This window comes from Rhinopithecus roxellana, chromosome 1 (assembly GCF_007565055.1).
Source record: "Rhinopithecus roxellana isolate Shanxi Qingling chromosome 1, ASM756505v1, whole genome shotgun sequence".
In the NCBI taxonomy this organism is placed as follows: domain Eukaryota; kingdom Metazoa; phylum Chordata; class Mammalia; order Primates; family Cercopithecidae; genus Rhinopithecus; species Rhinopithecus roxellana.
In genome coordinates this window covers 203749204-203769921 of record NC_044549.1, presented here as the reverse complement: position 1 = coordinate 203769921, position 20718 = coordinate 203749204, and the positions used below count along the sequence as shown (strand labels likewise).

The following is a 20718-nucleotide window of genomic DNA, read 5'->3' as shown; positions in this document are numbered from 1 at the left end:
CCCTTTGTCTGGCTGGTGGGTTTGTTTGTTTGTTTGTTCGTTTGTTTGCTGTATATCCTTGATACTCTGACACACAAAATTTACTTTCATCTAAAATTACTAACTGCACTGAAATTTATTGATTAACTATCTTTTTAGTCCCAAAGAATTCTAATGAGGTAGAAAAACATTGGAGAAAAAGCATTGTAGATCTTTTTCATATTATTCAATATAGTAATAAGACACTGTACAGTTTGCTTTATAATTTGTACATGTCTTTTATATTATAGATTCAACATTAAAATATGTACCAAGTAACGTCTGTTCTTAACGTTTATTGATTACATTATTGTTAGCATTATTATTATTTTTTACTTAATCAGACTCCTGATTCTAGGCAATGATCTTAAGGACAGATAAGAGTGCTGTCTCTTTTCTTTCATAAAGAATTAGCAATGTTGGAAACTCAATAGGTTGTCAGTAATTGTGTTTGGGACGAAAATTAGCAGAAAGAATAGTGTTCTAATTTGATTGTAATAGGAATATCCAAGGCTGCTAGTCTTCAGGCAGTGCTTCTAGAGTGACCTTTCATTGCCATTTATTTTTGTTACTTTCTAATAGTGCCTATTTAAGGCAGTAAAGAGGGAAACTATAATAGTGAATGGCTTATCTAGTGTTTAATCTCTTTGTATGTTTTACAAACTAAAAAATAAGTTATATTTGCACCTTAATTACTGTTCTCATGCTTCTTTACTTGAACTCTTGTCTAGAATATTGCATTGGACTTTGAAGTATTATTGCATAACAAGACGACCTGTTTTCATACTTTTCTGTGAAAATCAGGTGGTTCATTACTGGATATATCTTCTTAAAATGGTGTATATTTTGCCACTCCCTTTTGATAATCACACTACTTTGTAATAATGAAGTTCAAAATCTTTCCAACATTACAAGTTCTTCACAATTTGACCTTAAGGAGTCTTTCAGATGTTACCAATATCAAAAAAGTAAAAAAAAAAAAAAATCACAACACATCTACACTTTGGTTCTAAAGTTTATTTTTTAACAGCTTTATTGAGATATGATTGACATACCATAAATTTCACCTGTTTAAAGTATACAGTTCAATTTGTGGTATATTACATCAGTTTTTAAAAATTGTAGTGAAATACATATAACAAAATTTGACATTTTAACTATTTTTAAGTGTACAACTCAGTAGTGTTAATTGCATTCACAATTTTGTGCACCCATCACGATTTCCAAAACCTTTTCATTATTACTTCAGACAAGCTCTGTGACTATTAAGCAGTAATTAACCTTTGGTAACCTTTCATCTACTTTTTGTCTCTATGAATCTGCCTATTCTGGATAGTTTATATAAGTGGAACCATATAGTATTTGTTCTTTTGTGACTGGCCTGTTTCACTTACAGCAATGTTTTCAAGATACACTCATTTGTTAGCATGTATCAGAATTTCATTTGTTTTTATGACAATACTGTTCCATTATACATATGTGCCACATTTTGTTTATTCATCTCATCATGGGCACTTGAGTTATTTTCACCTTTTGGTTATTGTGAGGAATGCTGTAATAAGTACTGACATGCAAGTATCTGTCCAAATCACTGCTTTCAGTGGTTTGGGATATATACCTAAGGGTGGAATTGCTGGGTCATACGGTAATGCTATCTTAGCTTTTTGAGGAACCACCAAACTGTTTTTCGTAGTGCCTGCACCATTTCATATTCTCATCAGTAATGTATGAGTTGTAATTTCTTTACATCCTCATCAACACTTGTTATTTTGTTTTGTGGGTTTTTTTTATAGCCATCCTAGTAGACCTGAAGTGTCTCGTTATTTTTATATCCATTTCCATAGTGACTAATGATGTTGAGCACCTTTTCATGTGCTTATATTATTTGAAAATCAGAGTGTATTTTCCCCTGGAAATACTGTTGAATTTCAGCTGAGTATTTTTTAATCAAGTATAAAATCCTAATTCATACACATTTTAAAGCGTGATAGGAACACTAAACCCAGAATTCATCATCTAATACAGGAAATAAAACATCACCAATATGATAAAACCTACCTGTGCCCCTGCAGATAGATTTTAATTATTTCATATAAAAAGCCTGAAGATGGGCAATTCCAAGGTTGGTATAGCAACCTTAGGCCCATGGTGTCTTTGGTATACTCTTGGTTTCACCTTCCTGACTATAATATGTCCAGACCAGTAAAGGGATTGTATTATTCAGTCGTGTGGGGGTTTGTTTGTTTTGCTTTGTTTTTTGAGGAAAGAAAGGTAGCAAAGACGCTTTGTCCTTGATAAGGTTTGTCTGTCTTTAGAAAATGACAGTAAAATTTCCCTTCGTTTACCAGAGGCTAGAATGGGGTTATACTCTCACCCTAGCAAAGGGGCTAGGATTGCAATGACTCGCTTAGGTTGGTTACGGCTCATCCCTTTGAGACTGGAGAAAGGGCCTACCTTCTCTAAGACAAAAGGATAGCTGCTTTTTAAACATGTAAGTAGGGGAAGTGATTGCTTTGAAGGTAATAAAGTGTGTGCAGCATCAGCTTTTCATGAGTATGTATATTTCCTGATAAGCTCTTATAATATTTTTAAATTTCCACTTTTTTTTCTGTTTTGGTTTCATTTCTGTTTTATATAACAAGTTTTTTTGCTTTTATATAAAATTAGATTTTTTCCTTTGATTTTTAGGCTTAGAATCTCTTTATCCCATAGTTTTAGAAAAACCATTTATATTTTATCTAGCTTTCTTTGTAGTTTGACAACATAAAAATTATCAGTAGGTAGTTCTCACTGATAGAATGTCAGGTTTTATATAAAATTTCCAAGATACTCAATATTTTTTTAAATTTTAGGGAACCTAGAAAAGTTGTTCTTCATCGTGGCTCAACGGGCCTTGGTTTCAACATTGTAGGAGGAGAAGATGGAGAAGGAATATTTATTTCCTTTATCTTAGCCGGAGGACCTGCTGATCTAAGTGGAGAGCTCAGAAAAGGAGATCGTATTATATCGGTAAGACATGTTAGTCAGGATCATGTTTTTATTATTTTCACTGGACCTATTTTTAAAGCAAGGTCTTTTTTTTAACATCCTAAAGTAACAGGGTTAGCTTGGTTATCTTCTTACCATTTTACAGCTTAATTGTAGAGTTGTAGTGTCAGAGAATATATTATTGTATGATATGTTTTCTTTCGATATTTGATTCTTCTAAGAGGTCAGTTTTTTTAAATGTGCTTGAAGAAATTATGTGTTCTCTATTCGTTGACTGGAAAGTTTGCTATGTGTCTGTTAACTCAAGCTTGTTACTTGTGTACTTCTTTATACTTTAATCTGTTACCTTCTTGATCTATCTTCTTGATCTATTGAGGTTTTTAAAGCTATCCAAATACGATTTTTTTAAAGCTACCCAAATATGGGTTCAACAGTTGATCCTCATAGCACTAGCTTTTTTTAGTATGTCTTTTGAAATTGTGTTATTAGGTACACATAGTTTTATAGTCATTATCATGTAATGAACATCTTGACTTATAATAGTGGTTTTGCCCTAGAATCTGTATTGTCTGATACTAATGTGGCTGATTTTTTTTTTTTTTTTTTTTTGGCTTGATATTTGTGTCATCTTTTCTCCTCTTTTTACTTTCAATTTGTGTGCTTATGTTGTTACCTCTACTATTTTTGGCTAAAACTTACCAATAGTTGTACTGTGACACACAGAGTTTGGGAAACTTTAATTCTAATCATGCCATGTCTAGTATTTTACTTCTGTTTCATGTTTATACCCATAAATTGTAATTTTTATTTTTGTTTATTAAAAGTTAATCCACAGGTCATTCAATTTTTGTTTACCATCCCATCTTGTATCTTCCTTCTTCTGTGTTTCTCAGTGGGCCACTAACGGCATTTGGATTGGACAGTTATTTGTTTTGTAGGACTGTCTTGCTCATTATAGAAAATTTCCCTTTTCTTTATTTCTTTCTTTTTTTTTTTTTTTTTTGAGATGGAGTCTCACTCTGTTGCCCCAGGCTGGAGTGCAGTGGCGCAATCTCGGCTCACTGCAAGCTCCGCCTCCCGGGTTCACGCCATTCTCCTGCCTCAGCTTCCTAAGCAGCTGGGACTACAGGCACCTGCCACCACGCCTGGCTAATTTTTTTGTATTTTTAGTAGAGATGGGGTTTCACTGGGTTAGCCAGGATGGTCTCGATCTCCTGACCTCATGAGCCTCCCGCCTCAGCCTCCCAAAGTGCTGGGATTACAGGCATGAGCCACCACACCCGGCCAAAAATTTCCCTTTTCTCAAAGTTTTCATATACGTGCTAGTAGATGTGCATGCTACATGCGAGTAAAACTCCCTAGTCATTGTAAAAAGCAAAAATGCCCTTCAGATATCTAAATGCACCATAGTGTGCAAGCCCTTGGTTTGTGCTTTCAGCAATGGTTCCTTAATCGTAACTATTCTAGACTTTATCTGAAAGTATCTTTATTTTATTTCACTTTAAAAGTTAGTTCAATCTAGAATTACAGGTTGATAGCTGTTATCTCTCAGTATTTTGAAGATACTATTTTACGTTGTCTGGCGTGTTTTGTTTCTATTTAACAAAAAAGGTCTACTCTCTTATTTGTAGGTGATTTGTAGGGGGGTGGTTTCTGGTTGCTTTTAAGATACTTTGTCTTTGATGTGCTCCAGTTTCACTAAAATGTGAAACTATGTCTGTGTGTAGCATATTATTTGTTCTGTTTGGAATTCATTATGCCTACTGAATCAGAGGAGTCATGTCTTTCATCAATTCTAAAAACTTCTTTCATCAATTCTGGAGACTTAGCCATTGTCTTTTCAAATTTTGTCTTTCCCATGTTGTATGTACGCTGTCCCTAAACTCCTATGAGTGGATGTTAATCTGTTTTTCATGTCTTTTAACCCCAATTTCATACTTACAACTCTGTCTCCTTGTAATTCAAGTTTATAAATTTTCTTTTCTTTCTTTCATTTTTTAAGAGCCAGGGCTTCAGCGCATTGCCTGGGCTGGAGTACAGTGGCCATTCACAGGCACGATCATAGAGCACTCTTGAGGTGACTCTTGCTTATAATTCCAGTGACTCAGGAGGCTGAAGCAGGAAGATCGCCTGAGGCCAGGAGTTTGAGACCAGCCTGATCAACATAGCAAGACCTATCTTTGAAAAAACAAAAAATTTTTTAGCCAGATATAGTGGTAGGCACTTGTAGTCCCAGCTACGTGGGAGGCTAAGGCAGGAGGATCACTTGAGCTTAGGTGTTTGAAGCTACAGTGAGCTTTGATCCCACCACTGCACTCCAGCCTGGGCAACAGTGCAAGACCCTGCCTCAAAAAAAAAAGAAAGATAAAAAACCAAATAGGCAAGCCACACAGTGGTAAAAAAATATTCTCAGCACATACATGACATACTACTTATATCCAGAATATATAAATATCTCCTACAAATCAACAATAAAAAGATGAGTAACCCAATTAAAAATGCACAAAAGACTTGAGCAGATACATCACAAAAGATAGTGAATGGCCAGTAAGCACGTGAAAAGGTGCTTAACATTAGGCATCAGAGAAGTGCACAAACCACGATGAATGAAGAGGTTTGTAGGGATTCGTATAAGAGTGATGTAATTGTTCTATATTTTGATTGTGGGTGGCTGCACGAAATTCACATTTGCCAAAACTTAACTATACACTAAAAAAGATTGAATTTGCCTAGATAAAAATAGGTATTCTTGAAGTCATAATGAAATACGATATCCCATTTAGTTGAACCACAAAAGAAAAAAATAGCATCATTCACTGATGAGGATGTGGAGCAGCTGCAACCCTCGTTGACTACTAGTGGACATGTAGAGTGGTATATACCACTACAAGAACTTTGAGGAAGGGTTTTAAGGAGTTAGACATACATCTGATCTCATCATCCCAGGTTCTACCCAGGACTAATGAAAGCGCACATCGACAAAAACACTTTGACAAGAACGTTCTTAACAGCCTTATTCATAATCATCTAGATCGTGAAATGACCCACCTTTCCATCAACAGGAAAATTGCTCAATTGTATGTTTACACAATGTAATACTACTCAGCAATTAAGAGGAACAACTGCTGAAACACAAAACAATTATATTGAGCAAAACACATAACAAAAATACATACCATATAATTCCAGTTACATGATCATCATGAGCAGGTGACACTAACTTGTGCTGTAAGTCAGAAAGTGGTTGCCAGTGATTGGGACTGACTGTAGAAGTGCACAGTTGAACATTGATGGAAAAGATACATGTCTTGTTGGGGGTAGTGGTTTCATGATTTATACGGTAAGCAAAATCCTTTCAGCTGAGCTGTTCAGATGCTACATTTCATTATAAAATATACTGTAATTTATTAAAGTAAGTTACAGTATGATAAGGAAAAGTTAGTGGTAAGGAATGGACTTAAAAGATAAATATTGTTGAGCATATTACCTAGTTATTTAGGGAAATAAAATTAGCTTAGAGCCTCACTTCATACTTTATGTCAAAATAAATTTTCATTTAGCCTAGAGTTCAGTAATAGACGTTTTTAAATTGTCCATTTGGAACCACTTTATATAGGTCACTGACACAGTGCTAAAGTGTGTGAGACCAACCAGCTCAACCTCGTTCGCCCAGAACAGTCATGGTTTTAGAACTGAATGCCCCATGTCGGGAAACCTTTGGTCTCGATTCTAAAACTGGAAGTCTCAGCTAGTCCAGGGAAGTAGCCCACCCTAATGTGAGTGCAGTTAAATACAGCATGATGTTTAGCAGTGTGTGTCAGTAACCTTAAGATTTCAATGCTTACTGAACTTCTCTAGGGAAATGCCCTGAAAGCACTAGGGAATAGTAGACCAATCAAAAAATGTAAAAGGAAAATGGGAGGAATGAATTCTCCATAAGGCCTTTGAAAACCTCCAATGTATTCCTTGGAACCAGAAGGCCACACACATGTTCAGGGATGTGCGCATGCTCAGGAAAGATCGGAAAAGGCCTTAAACTGTCACCTCTACCTGATCATGAGCTTCTGCGCAAGCGATTTCAGGCAGTTGTTAACTGCTTATCAGAGTGTTAAAGTGGGCCCCCAAAATGCACATGTAGCCCTTGGAAGAGTGGATGATTTATAAGTTTCAGGCATTTAAGGAAATAATCTGTTCAGTCATTAACTAACCACTAAGCCAACCAGACAGAGACTTCAGTGGCCAGACACGCCAAAGAATACGAACTTTGTAACATTAAGAAAACTCACTAACAGACAGCAATGACAAGTCTAGATAAGAGGACAGTTCTGCTATCCAGAGTTGCCATATTATATTTATTTTAAATGCCTATTTTTCATCATAAAATTGTGAGGAAAGCAGAAAAAAAAGTATGGCCCCTGTGCAGGAGAAAAACACAATCAATGGATATTGTTCCTAGGGGAGGTCAGACATTGAACATACTAGACAAAGGCATTAAACCAGGTATTTTAAATATGTTCAAGGAATAAAAGAAAACTATCTGATAGACTGAAATGAAAGTAAAGGAACAATATCTCACCAAGTAAAAAATATCAATAAAGAATTTGAGGCCGGGCGCGGTGGCTCAAGCCTGTAATCCCAGCACTTTGGGAGGCCGAGACGGGTGGATCACGAGGTCAGGAGATCGAGACCATCCTGGCGAACACGGTGAAACCCCGTCTCTACTAAAAAATACAAAAAACTAGCCGGGCGAGGTGGCGGGCGCCTGTAGTCCCAGCTACTCGGGAGGCTGAGGCAGGAGAATGGCGGGAACCCGAGAGGAGGAGCTTGCAGTGAGCTGAGATCCGGCCACTGCACTCCAGCCTGGGTGACAGAGCAAGACTCCGTCTCAAAAAAAAAAAAAAAAAAGAATTTGAAATTATATGTAAGAACCAAATAGAAATTCTGGAGTTGAAAAGTACAGTAACTTAAATGAAAAATTCTCTAGACAAGGTCAACAGCAGATTTGAGCTGGCAGAAGAAAGAATCAGCAAACTTGTAGATGGGTCAGTTGAGATTTTGATGCTGAAGAACTGAACAACAGCAAAAGAAAGAAGGAATGAAGAAAAATTAACAGCTTCACAGACCTATGGGATACTATCAAGTTTACCAACATAATGGGAGTGTGTGAAGGATTGGAAAGAGAAAAAGGAAGAAAGAATATTTGAATAAATACCCAAAACTTCTAAAACTTGATTAAAACCATTAATCCAAGAACCTCGATGAACTCCAAGTTGAATTAATTTAAAGAGATCTACAACATAGACACATTACAATCAAACTGTCTCAAGCCAAAGGCAGAATATTGAAAGCAGAAAGAAATAACTGATCACATGCAAGGGATCCTCAACAAGATTAATAAATGATTTCTCATCAGAAACCGTGGAGGTCAGAAAGCAGTGAAATAACATATTCAAAATTCTGAAAAGGAGAAAACTTCATTGACTAGAACTCTGTATCCAGCAAAACTGTCTTTTGGAAACAAAGAAGAAATTGGGACATTGCCAGATAAACAAAAGCTGAAGGAGTTCATCTCTCAAAAACCTGCCCTATAGGAAATAATAAAGAGAATCCTTCAGACTAAAGTGAAAGGAAACTAGAGAGTAACTCAAATCCACATGAAGAAATAAAGAGCATAAGTAAAGGCAGCCACATAGGTAAATATAAAACAACATAAGGGTATTATTTTATATGCAACTCTTTTTTCTCCAATCTGATTTTAAAAACAACTGAATAAAGCAATAATTACAAATTGATGTGCACACATTGTATAAACATATAATTAATATGACACCACCACAAGGGGGTAAAGAAACTTGGTTCTCATAAAATGTTTGTTTGTTTGTTTACTTGTTTATTTTTAGAGGTAGCATCTCACTCTGTCACCCAGGCTGGAGTGCAGTGGCACAATCATAGCTCACTGCGGCCTCAAACTCATTCACTCGGGCAGTCCACCTGCCTCAGCGTCCCGAGTAGCTGGTCTGCAGGCGTGCACCACTACACCCAGCTAAATGTCTTTTCTTTAGTTTTGAGAGATAAGTGTCTCTCTGTGTTGCCCAGCCAGGCCTCAAAGTGTTGTACTCAAGTGATGCTCCTGCTTCAGTCCTCTTGCCTGAGCCACCTGAGTCACTGGGATTGCAGTCGAGAGCCACCACCTCTGGCTTTAAATTTTTACTTTACAATCCAAGATAACCACTAAGAAATAAATGACATGGGAATTAAAATGGTACACTAGGAAATATCTAATATAAAAATAATGCAGTAATTGAGGAATAGAGAAAGAAAAGACATAGAACAAATCACCAAATTAAGTAAATTCTACATTATCAGTAATTATATTAAATATAAATGGATTAAGCACTCCAGTTAAAAGGCCAAAGATGTTGACAGAGTAGATTAAAAAACTGAATCCAACTATACAAGGTCTACAGAGACACTTCAGACTGAAAGACACAAGGTTGAAAGTGAACAGGTGGAAAAGATACATTACACAAAAAGTAACCAAAAGACACCTACTGTGGCTATACTAATATCAAAGTACACTTTAAGAAAAAAATTATTACTAAACGCAAAAGACATTTATAATATATATCATTATATAGTCATAGATTATATATATTTTATAGTTATATACTCTGTAATACATTTCTAGAAAGACATAAACTATTGAAACTAAAGAAGAAATAGAAAATGTTAATAGATTTAAAACAAGTAAGGAGATTGAATTAGTAATCAAAAACTTAAAAAACACAAAAATCCCAGGACCAGATGGCTGCACTGGTGCATTCTGCCGAACATTTAAAGAATTAACACCAATCATTCACAAACTCTTCCCCAAAAAGGAATAAGCAATGCGGAATGCTTTCCAGCTCATTCTGTGTGGCCAGTATTATCCTTATACCAAACCAAAGACATCACGAGAAGAAAAAACTGCAAATCAATATCCCATGTGAATATAGATGTAAAAATCAACAAAATAACAACCTGGATCCAAACAGCATGAAAAAGGATGATGTACCATAACCAAATGGAATTTATTCAAGGAATGCATGGTTAGTTCAACGTAGAAAAACCAGTCAAAGTAAGACACTTATCTTAATAAAGGACATAAAGCACATGATATCTCAGTAGACACAGAAAAAGCAATTGTCATAAACCAACAGCTTTTCATGATAAAAACACTGAATAAACTAGGAGTAAAAGGGAACTTCAACCTGATAAAGGGTATCTCTGGAAACCCTGTAGCTGACATCATACTAAATGGTGAGAGACTGAAAGCTTTCTCTCTAAAATCAGGAACAAGACAAGGGTATCTGTTGATTCAACATTGTCCTGGAGGTTCTAGAATTTAGGCAAGATTTTTTTAAAAAGGCTACCAGAATAAAAAGCAAGAAAACTATTTGCAGATGACATAATCTTGTATAGAAAAAATCTTAAGAAATACAACAGCAGAATATCAAGCTGATAAACAAGGTCAGTAAATTTGCAGGATAGAGAAAGAAAACATTCATTTATAATAGTATCAAAAAGAATAAAATAAATAAATTGAAGTATAAATTTAAGGACATGGATAATCAAAAGTGGTAAACCCATTTTTAATGGATTTTAGTGGAGCATTATTTAGCCGTAATAAGGAATGAAGTACTGATACATGCTCCAAGGATGAACCTTGGAAATGTGTTAGTGAAAGAAGCCAAGCACAGGTGGCTCCATATTATATCCCATTTATTTGAAATGTACAGAATAGGGAAATTCGTATGGTTAGAAAGTGGAATCGTAGTTGCCAGTGATGGAGAGAAGACACAGAAGTGACTCAGTGGATACAGAGGTTCTTTGTGGGGTGATGAAAGTATTTTGAAATTAGGTGGTGATGTTGGTTGCACAACCTTGCGAACGTACTAAAAGCCACTAAACTATATGCTTTAAAAATGAATTCTATGATATGTGAATTATTTCTCCATTTCTTAAAATGTTGGTGTAACAGAAAAAAAGTGACTCTAAGGCTATTTATGCAAATACATCTCTCAGTACTGGAATTCTAAAATATCCTTAATAATCTTCAATTGAAATGTTCAATGATAGTCTGGAAAGTCTTTAATAAGTAGTTTCGTTCAACAAATTATGCTCTTAAAAGAGTTTGGTGGGCCGGGCGCGGTGGCTCAAGCCTGTAATCTCAGCACTTTGGGAGGCCGAGACGGGCGGATCACGAGGTCAGGAGATCGAGACCATCCTGGCTAACACGGTGAAACCCCCGTCTCTACTAAAAAAATACAAAAAACTAGCCGGGCGAGGTGGCGGGCGCCTGTAGTGCCAGCTACTCGGGAGGCTGAGGCAGGAGAATGGCGTAAACCCGGGAGGTGGAGCTTGCAGTGAGCTGAGATCCGGCCACTGCACTCCAGCCCGGGCGACAGAGCGAGACTCCGTCTCCAAAAAAAAAAAAAAAAGGCCGGGCGCGGTGGCTCAAGCCTGTAATCCCAGCACTTTGGGAGGCCGAGACGGGCGGATCATGAGGTCAGGAGATCGAGACCATCCTGGCTAATACGGTGAAACCCCATGTCTACTAAAGAATACCAAAAAAAAAACTAGCCGGGCGACGAGGCGGGCGCCTGTAGTCCCAGCTACTTGGGAGGCGGAGGCAGGAGAATGGCGTGAACCTGGGAGGCGGAGCTTGCAGTGAGCTGAGATCCGGCCACCGCACTCCAGCCTGGGCGACAGAGCCAGACTCCGTCTCAAAAAAAAAAAAAAAAAAAGAGTTTGGTGCACAGAAATAATTCATTTAACATTTTTAATCTTTTCTACAATAATCTATGAAAATCTTTATTTATATTTCTTGCCTGGCTTGTTCTCCCAGGAATTAGGAGGATTTTCTTTATACACTAAGTAGAACTATTTATAAATTGTATTGAGTTTTATATGGCCGTCCTCTGCTGGAGATACTGTCTAATAACCACATTGTTACATTTGTTTATATTAGGATTTTTAGATCTTAGTTTTCGTTGAAGGAGTGGCAGGTGGTGGTTTGAGACAGAGTGTCTCTCTCTGTCACCCACGCTGGAGTGCAGTGGTGTGATCTCAGCTTACTGTAACCTCCACCTCCCAGGTTCAAGTGATTCTCATGTCTTGGCCTCCTGAGCAGCTGAGACTACAGGCACACGCCACCGTGCCCGGCTAATTTTGTATTTTTAGTAGAGGCAGGTATTTGCCATGTTGGCCAGGCTGGTCTGAAACTCCTGGCCTCAAATGAACTACCCACCTCAGCTTCCCAAAGTGTTGGGATAACAGGTGTGAGCCACCATGCCCAGCCTCAAGGGGTATGTATTTAAATTTAGTTGCATAATGGTTTCTTTTTAGATAATATAAAACATCAGATCTTTATATGGTTAAAATATTCTTTGTGTAAATTTATGATCCCAAGAATTTCTGGGCTCATAGTCAAATTTTTTAAAAGTGATATGTGATCTCTAACAGATTTTAGATTAGTACTCAGCAAAACAAGTTTTTCTGTAAAAATTGCATGATGATCGTTCCTTTCCAAAAATTTTCAGTGAAGGTCCTGAACATTGCTGTATTCTATTCATTGTTGGTTCTTAATTTTTTTTAATTCAGTATTTAAAGCTTATTACATTCAAGTATAATGCTTCCATGAATGTCCTCTTAAGTTTGTCTTATTGTGGAAAAGGAACAATCTCTTAAGATAATGTACCTTGCACTATGTATATATATGCGCGCAAAGTATTGGCAACCTTTCAGAAATAAGAATTAAGTTACCTCTTCTTCTGGAGTAGGATTGCACCTACTGTTAGAATTGGATAATTATTTCACCTAAGGAAGGGCTCTTTATTCAAAAACTGACTCCTGGTTCATTTAATTAACATTTATTCTAATTAAACCAGTCCTTGAAATCTGAGCTGTTTTAATATTTCTAAATAATAGCTTTCCTATTATACCAAAAGAATGGAATAAAGTTTGTACAGGAAGAAAAATAATTGGAACTGAGTTGAGCAGTAGGCATGAGAATGTGGCAGGAGGTAAATGGATGCTACAAGCAAAATGACTTTCCCTCCCATTGCTTGAGTTCCTAGTAAAATAAAGTGTGCAAAATGATGCCACTTGATTTTTCAGGTTTTCAAATTAAGGTGCATTTCTCAGTGGATTGATACTCAGCCTTCTGGGGGAAAATGTTTCAGTTTTACTCACTTGACAGTAAGCAAAGTGGTTTTAGTAAATAAAATAGCTTTGAATGATAATATTTTGTTTTAGTAAACAATATATTTTTAGTCAATCAGAACAAGAAACATTTTAGTGGTCAAGGTATTGCAACTAATTTTTTAATACATGCTTACTCAAAGAATAGACTATTGTGATTTCTAATCAAAGTGATTCTTTTCTCCCAAATTAAGATTTGGTTTGATTTACAGGTGAACAGTGTTGACCTCAGAGCCGCTAGTCATGAGCAGGCAGCAGCTGCATTGAAAAATGCTGGCCAAGCTGTTACAATTGTTGCACAGTATCGACCTGAAGGTAATAACATTCTTATTGTCTGTAGTTATTGCTTATTTTAGTTTTTAAAATTCTTCCTCTTTAATAATGTTTAACTTCTAAGCTTCCTTTTTTGTGTTTTTTTTTTTTTTTTTCTGATTTGCTAATCTAGTATTTGTTTAGTCTGAACCTAGTTCTTTTTTGAAATCAAAAGTTGTTTGTTTTTTTTTGGTTTTTTGGGTTTTTTGTTTTTTGAGATGGGGTTCCACTCTTGTTGCCCAGGCTGGAGTACAATGGCGTGATCTCAGCTCATCGCAACCTCCACCTCCCAGGTTCAAGTGATTCTCCTGCCTCAGCCTCCCAAGTAGCTGGGATTACAGGCATGCACTACCACATCCAGCTAATTTTTTGTATTTTTAGTAAAGACGGGGTTTCTCCATGTTGGGCAGGCTGGTCTCAAACTCCTGACCTCAAGTGATCCGCCCGCCTCGGCCTCCCAAAGTGCTGCGATTACAGGCGTGAGCCGCTGCGCCCTGCCAAAAGTATTTTTTAATGATGTGGGAACTGGCATCCGCAAGCTTAACCCACATAACCCCATCATGTGGGTTAATTTAAGTGTGTATTTTTTTAAATCTGTTCTGTAACTAAAGACCTATCTTTTAATGTTCCTTTTACTACTTTATTGATCTGAAAAAATAATAAAAACCATAAGCAAAGATACTAATAATGCCCAAAAAAATCAGGTCACCCAGATTTTTTCTAGTTTTTGAATTAGGTTATAATTATTAATATCAAGATTTAAGACATGCTTCTAATAGCTGTTACTGCTATTTAAAATAAAGAGAAGAATGCCAAGTTTGGGGTATAATGTGTGTCTAGATGGTAAAGTATCATGAATGTGACCTTACTAAGTTCCTAGGGGAAGAAGGTGGTAATGGAAAATTTGAGGTCATGCCATATTACACATATGTAAGACTCTAGTGTATATCAACATAACCACATCCCCAGTAAAACCTCAGTGGAATTTAAAAAGCTTAAATACCCAAAAGAATACATAGCGTATTTGTTGATGCTCGTAAACAACATGATGAAGAAGGACAAAATGATGTGAGTAAAAGAGCTAAATGAATAATTCCATAATTTATCAACTAATTACATTTATTATTATTTTTTGAAGCAGAATTTGTTTTTTTAATGTAGTATGTTTTTTAGCTGATCAAAGTAGCATGTTGAGCATTGCTTGGTCTTTCTTAAGTATAGGAGGTTCTGTCTAAACAAGGGAAAATTTGTTCAATTGGGAGTAAATTCTGAATGTTAATTCACATTAACCAAACAATAGGGACTAACATATGAAGTCAGAAGGTCAATTCATTAATTTTTGTGAGAAACAAATCTGCCAGTGGGACCCCATGTACTTTTATCTTCTGGCCAACACATTCCACCCCGTAGGTACACTATATGGAAGCCAAGTTACAGTCACTCGTTCCTTAGTATTATAGACAGCCTCTCATTTATATAAGGAATACAGACTTTCTAGGTGTGGTTACGGGTAACTTAATATCTGCTCCCTGACCTCAAAACACACAGAACACACAAAAGCAGTAAGAAAAACAGAACATACACACATGCTTCTACCCACACAACTTCATTTCATATTTACTAAAACTAAGAAGGTAGGTGTAATACCTGGACAACCAAGTAGAGGTAAAGACTGCTTAAGCAGCTGAGATCTTGCAGAAGCCACAAGGAAAGAGGGGAAGAGTTAAAATATGGAACGTTAAGAATGCTTCGTAGTGTCAAAAATTTAGGATATGGTATAAAATTGCACCTCTTAAAGGTGAGGGGCTCATTTTTGAGGTATAAAAACATGAGCCTTTTTTATTGCAGGCCTCCTGGGAAGTGGGGTGAGCAGGCTGGAGCAGAAGCCACTCATGATGTGGTTTGGTTTAGAAGAGCAGAGGACCCGTATTTGGATAAAGCAGCCTGCCTCTGTAGGATCAGATAATGTGACAGTATTTGGGTTTTAAAACCTCTAAAAATGTCCTGTGCCTCCATCTTTCCTGTGCCCCTAGACTCCAGCAAAATCTAGCAAAGTAGCAAAGTAATAAGTACTTTTTTTTTTTTTTGAGACGGAGTTTCACTCTCTTGCCCAGGCTGGAATATAGTGGTACAATCTCAGCTCACTGTAACCTCCGCCTCCCTTGTAGGTGGGATTACAGGCACCTGCCACCACGCCTGGCTTATTTTTGTATTTTTAATAGCAACGGGGTTTTGCCATGTTGGCCACACTGGTCTCCTGAGCCTTAGGTGATCCGCCTGCCTCGGCCTCCCAAAGTGCTGGGATTGCAGGTGTAAGCCACCACCCCCAGCCCCAGTAATAAGTAATTTAAAAGTAGCCTCACATTCATACAAAGATAATAAGAGGTGGGGAAAAGCATCAAAGCTTAGTAACAGATTAGCTACACGCACATACAACACAAAAACATTAACACAAATCAGATTAAAATTTAACCTTAATGTTTTGCAATTTATGCATTCACTTTGAAAGAAGACCACAAAGTAGAAATGTAAGAACTATAGGAAAAGATGACTCAATAACCAAAAGAAATTAACTTTGAGCTGGCAGAACCCAGGAGAGAAGAAAGCAACCAAGTTAGTGAAATTAGACCACAAACACAGAGTCACTGCAGAAAACCAGGAGACATAGAAGATACAATAGAAAAAGTAGACAAAATGAAACAGAGAAAATCCGAAAAGATTAAAAGAAAATGTTAGCAATGGAAGGTAATTATTTTTACAATATATACATAATTAGACTTTCTGAAGAATAAGGAAGAGAATAAATGTCTTAAATTATAATTCAATGCATTCAAGAAAACTTTCTTGAAATAAAAAGAAATCAATCTTTGTATTAAAAGGGTACAGTGTAATATAGGGAAAATTGACTCCGAATGGCCAAAACTCAGACATTCTTGTTAATGTTTATTAAGAAAGAATTTTTTCGGACCCAGGCAAAAATACCAAGTCATGATACAGGAGGGAAAATTGGTTGATAGGAAAAACTACTCTAATGCTTAGTGAGCATAGGACAGAACAAAAATAGTTAATTCACTTGTAATCCCAGCACTTTGGGAGGCTGAGGCAGGAGAACTGCTTGAGTGTAGGACTTCAACATCAGCCTGGACAACAAAGTGAGACCCCATCTCTACAAAAAGATCAAAAATTAGCCAGGCGTGGTGGCACATGAATGTGGTCGCAGCTACACAGGAAGCTGATGCAGGAGGATCACTTGAGCCCAGGAGGTTGGGGCTGCAGTAAGCCGTGTTCGTGCCACTGCAGTCCAGCCTGGGCAGCAGAGGGAGACCCTGTCCAAAAAAAAAAAAAATCATTAATTTTTACCATTTTTATAGTTAGTGGCTCTTAAGTTTAATTTACCCCTATATGCACTAGATAACACTTTCCACTGATAGTTAGCAAGGATGGGCTACTCTTATCCTAGGTTAGTTATTGAATTGGCCCAAGAGTTTCCCTCTCACTATCTTTTACTGTGCTTGTATTGTTTGGTCTTTCCTTCTTTATTCTTTCTTTTTTTGCTTCTTTTTGTGATTTCTGCACTTTTCTTTTGTATGGGCCTTTCTAGATGGTACTCTTTTTATTTAGTTGTATTCAGTACTTTCACCTATTCTAGTATAGATGAAGCCATTTTTGTATCAAGGAGAATTTGCATTCTTTGATTATTTAAATAGCAACTATTTAGTAGATACATCTATGTTTCAAGGGTTACTCTTATGTTGATTACTCTCACGTGTGTCTTATTTCCAGCCATCTCCTGAACACCACACTTACGTGTCCTATTTGATTTCTTTAGCTGTATTTCTCAATGTGTTTCAAATTTAACGTTTAAAAGAAAAAAAAAAAACAAATTTAACGTTTATGGAATTTAACTTTTTTTACTAGCTCAATAAAGGGCACCTCCATTCGTGCTTAAACCAGAAGCTCAGGAATCATACTTGACTCCCTCCCCATTCACAACCTCTCAGTCACAGCCACTAGCCTAGCCAGAGCCACCATCATCCCTTACCTGAATTACTGTAAAATCCTCTAACATGTCTCCTCACTTCTTTCTTAATTTTCTCCAATACATTCCCTATTCCTCAGCCAAAATGATCATTTTAAATATAAAAATTGGGTTGAATTATTCCCCATTTAAAACAATATCCATTTTACTCTTAATAAAATCCAAATCCTTTAATAGGCCTGCAAGTTTCTTTGTAATTGTACACAGCACAGCACATATGATTTTACTTCATGCCTTCCACTCTTTCCTTTGCTCCTTAAGCTCTAACCATACAGCCCTTTTTTCAGACCCTTGGCTGTACCAGATTATTTCCTCATTCTCTTCTTTCTTAGAATATTTTTCCCCTGTTCTTTTGACGGCTAGTTTATCTGTCCCATTCTCATGCTTCTATAAGGATGTACCCGAGACTGGGTAATTTATAAAGGAAAGAGGTTTAATTGACTCACAGTTTCAAAGGGCTGGAGAGACCTCAAGAAACTTATAACCATGGCAGAACGGAAAGCAAACGTCCTTCTTCACAAGGCGGCAGGAGAGAGAAGAGTAAGAGCCAAGTGAAGGGGGAAGCTGCTATCAAACCATCAGATCTCATGAGAACTTAGTGTCACAAAAATAGCATGGGGGGGGAACCACCCTCATGATTGAATTACTTCCCACTGTGACCCTCCCACCACATGTGGGGATTATGGGAACTGCAATTCAAGATGAGATTTGCGTGGGAACAGAGCCAAACGGTATCAGCTAGTTCCTTCTCATAGCACTGATATTTTTACTTTATAACAGTTACACAGTTTATATGTTTATTTAGGTGTCTATTATTTAAGGCTTGCTGTATCCTCATAAAATATGTAGCAATATCCCTATTTACAGAGGATGAGGTAGACTTAGATAACAAAGTTAACAATAGCTAATATTCATACCCAGATCTGTTGCCTTCAAAGTCTAGATAGTTTTCAGTGAGAATATCTTGATGAGTCTGGTGAAGTGATGTATGCTGTATTCTTTTACCTTGGCTATGGTACTTTTGCCTAATGAAGGCAAAGTAAGTGCCAGCAGAGCACAGAAGACAGGCATTGCCTTAGAAATTTAAAAGGAGGGAGATTATATTGCCTGGCTGATGAAAGATACCATAGGGTGGGATTGGGGCGTAACTGGGAACCTAAAGAATGGATAGGATTTAGATGGGCAGAGAGAAAAAATGACATCATAGGTGAAGAATAACAGACGACCAAAGATAGGAGAGTTAAAATTTTAAAGTATGTTTTGGGTACTTTAAAAATTTACCTGTCCTCCTTGCTGTATTGCTGCTTACCTATGTCTGCTTATTAATCCGTGATACTATGGCTTCATATTTTGTTTTAATATTAATTATATATTTTTAACAGATGTATTTTTGTTGTACAGCACATTTTAAAGAAAAAAGCATATTTTAGATTATCAAAGCATAACTACTATGAGGGCCAAAGATAGAAGTTGAAGAGTCAAATTTTCTTTCTCAGTGTGCTGGCTATTTTAAGAAGTACGAAAGGAGTCACCTCACACTCTGATAATCATCATCTTGCAGTTAGTATCTTTCCTAAAGGCTTGGGATTCTCTACCTTATTGATAATCTTACATACATACAGACAGACAAAGAGATAAAGGTAAACTTTTGGTAGAATTAAGTTTTTTATCTTTTAGGATCTATGGCTTGCCTTATTAGTCTTCCAAAAAAGTACTGTTATAGGTTTTTGAGCTTGTATACTTTGAACTTTCTTGACTTGGATTCTAATTATGAGGAAAAATAATCTCTACAAGACATATGAAGGAACATTATCTTCTAACTCCTGTCAGTTTTATTAATTCCAAAGGCAGGGAGTAATTCACTTTGGGGGGGGGGGGCGTTTTACTGATAATCTTTTTGTAGAATCGTTATCAGAAATTAGCTGGACGTGGTGGCTCATGCCTCTAATCCCAGCACTTTGGGAGGCCTAGGTGGGAGGATTACTTGAGCCCAGGAGTTCGAGACCAGCCTGGGCAACATAGCAAGATCTCGTCTCTACTAAAACTTTTTTTTAAGTTTTTTAATTAGCCATGCGTGGTAGTGCAAACCTGTAGTCCCAGGAGAGGCAAGAGGATTGCTGTGATCTCACCACTGCACTCTTGAGCCTGGGTGACAGAGTGAGACCCCGTCTCAAAATAAAAATAAAAATAAACATGGGAACTGGAAATATAATACTATACTTGTTTTGGACTCCATATCCCAAAGTTATAAAATTTTATCAAATACCTCCTAGTCTATAGTTTAAGAATCTCTTGGCCTGGCACAGTGGCTCATGCCTGTAATCCCAGCACTTTGGGAGGCAGAGGCGGGCGGATCACGAGGTCAGGAGATTGAGACCATCCTGGCTAACACGGTGAAACCCCGTCTCTACTAAAAATACAAAAGCAAAATTAGCCCGGCATACTGGCGGGCACCTGTGGTCCCAGCTACACGGGAGGCTGAGGCGGGAGAATGGCGTGAACCCGGGAGGCCGAGCTTGCAGTGAGCCGAGATCGCGCCACTGCACTCTAGCCTGGGTGACAGAGTGAGACTCTGTCTCAAAAAAAAAAAAAAAAAAAAGAATCTCTTGTGATAGAATATAATAGCAAAACTGTATGCCATGCATGGGACGAACCATGTTATGTTTATTAACTCTTAATTCCCAAGATAATCCTCTAAGTAAGCACTGTTATCCCCATTTTACGTTACAGGTGAATAAGCTACGCCATAAAGAGACTAAGTAATTTGCTGGTTACACAGCTGTTAAATGGTTAAGATTTCTTCTAGCCCCTTTTAAGGGAAGAAAAACCTTTTCCTCCACCCTTGTATGTTCAGTAACAGGGCCTGCGAATTAAACTGACAGAAAAAACAGATTAACATGAAAAAAAAGTTTCTTGTATATGGATGCAAGAGGCAACAAAAGAAATGCTGTAGCTAGCTTGTGGATAAAGTTAAAAACTTGTATACCCAATCTAGTGGGGAAAAGGAAGGAGGGAGAAACAGCTTTTATTGGAAAAGCACATACATTTCTTTAGGAAAGACAAGTTTTTAGAAGAGATGGGGATAAAATTTGTGGTAACGTTTGTCTGAACTGGTATGA

The 20718-nt window shown here is 37.1% G+C and overlaps 1 protein-coding gene across 15 annotated transcripts in view; it reads left to right on the top strand.

Moving 5' to 3' along the window:
- DLG1 (discs large MAGUK scaffold protein 1) overlaps positions 1–20718 on the top strand; it is a 274249-nt gene that overhangs the window by 195091 nt on the left and 58440 nt on the right. For all 15 annotated transcript variants that reach the window (XM_030936950.1, XM_010381164.2, XM_030936930.1 and 12 more), the window contains 2 exons: positions 2871–3027; positions 13461–13563. In XM_030936950.1, the coding sequence (XP_030792810.1) occupies positions 2871–3027; positions 13461–13563 (260 nt within the window). The remainder of the gene's footprint in view (positions 1–2870; positions 3028–13460; positions 13564–20718) is intronic.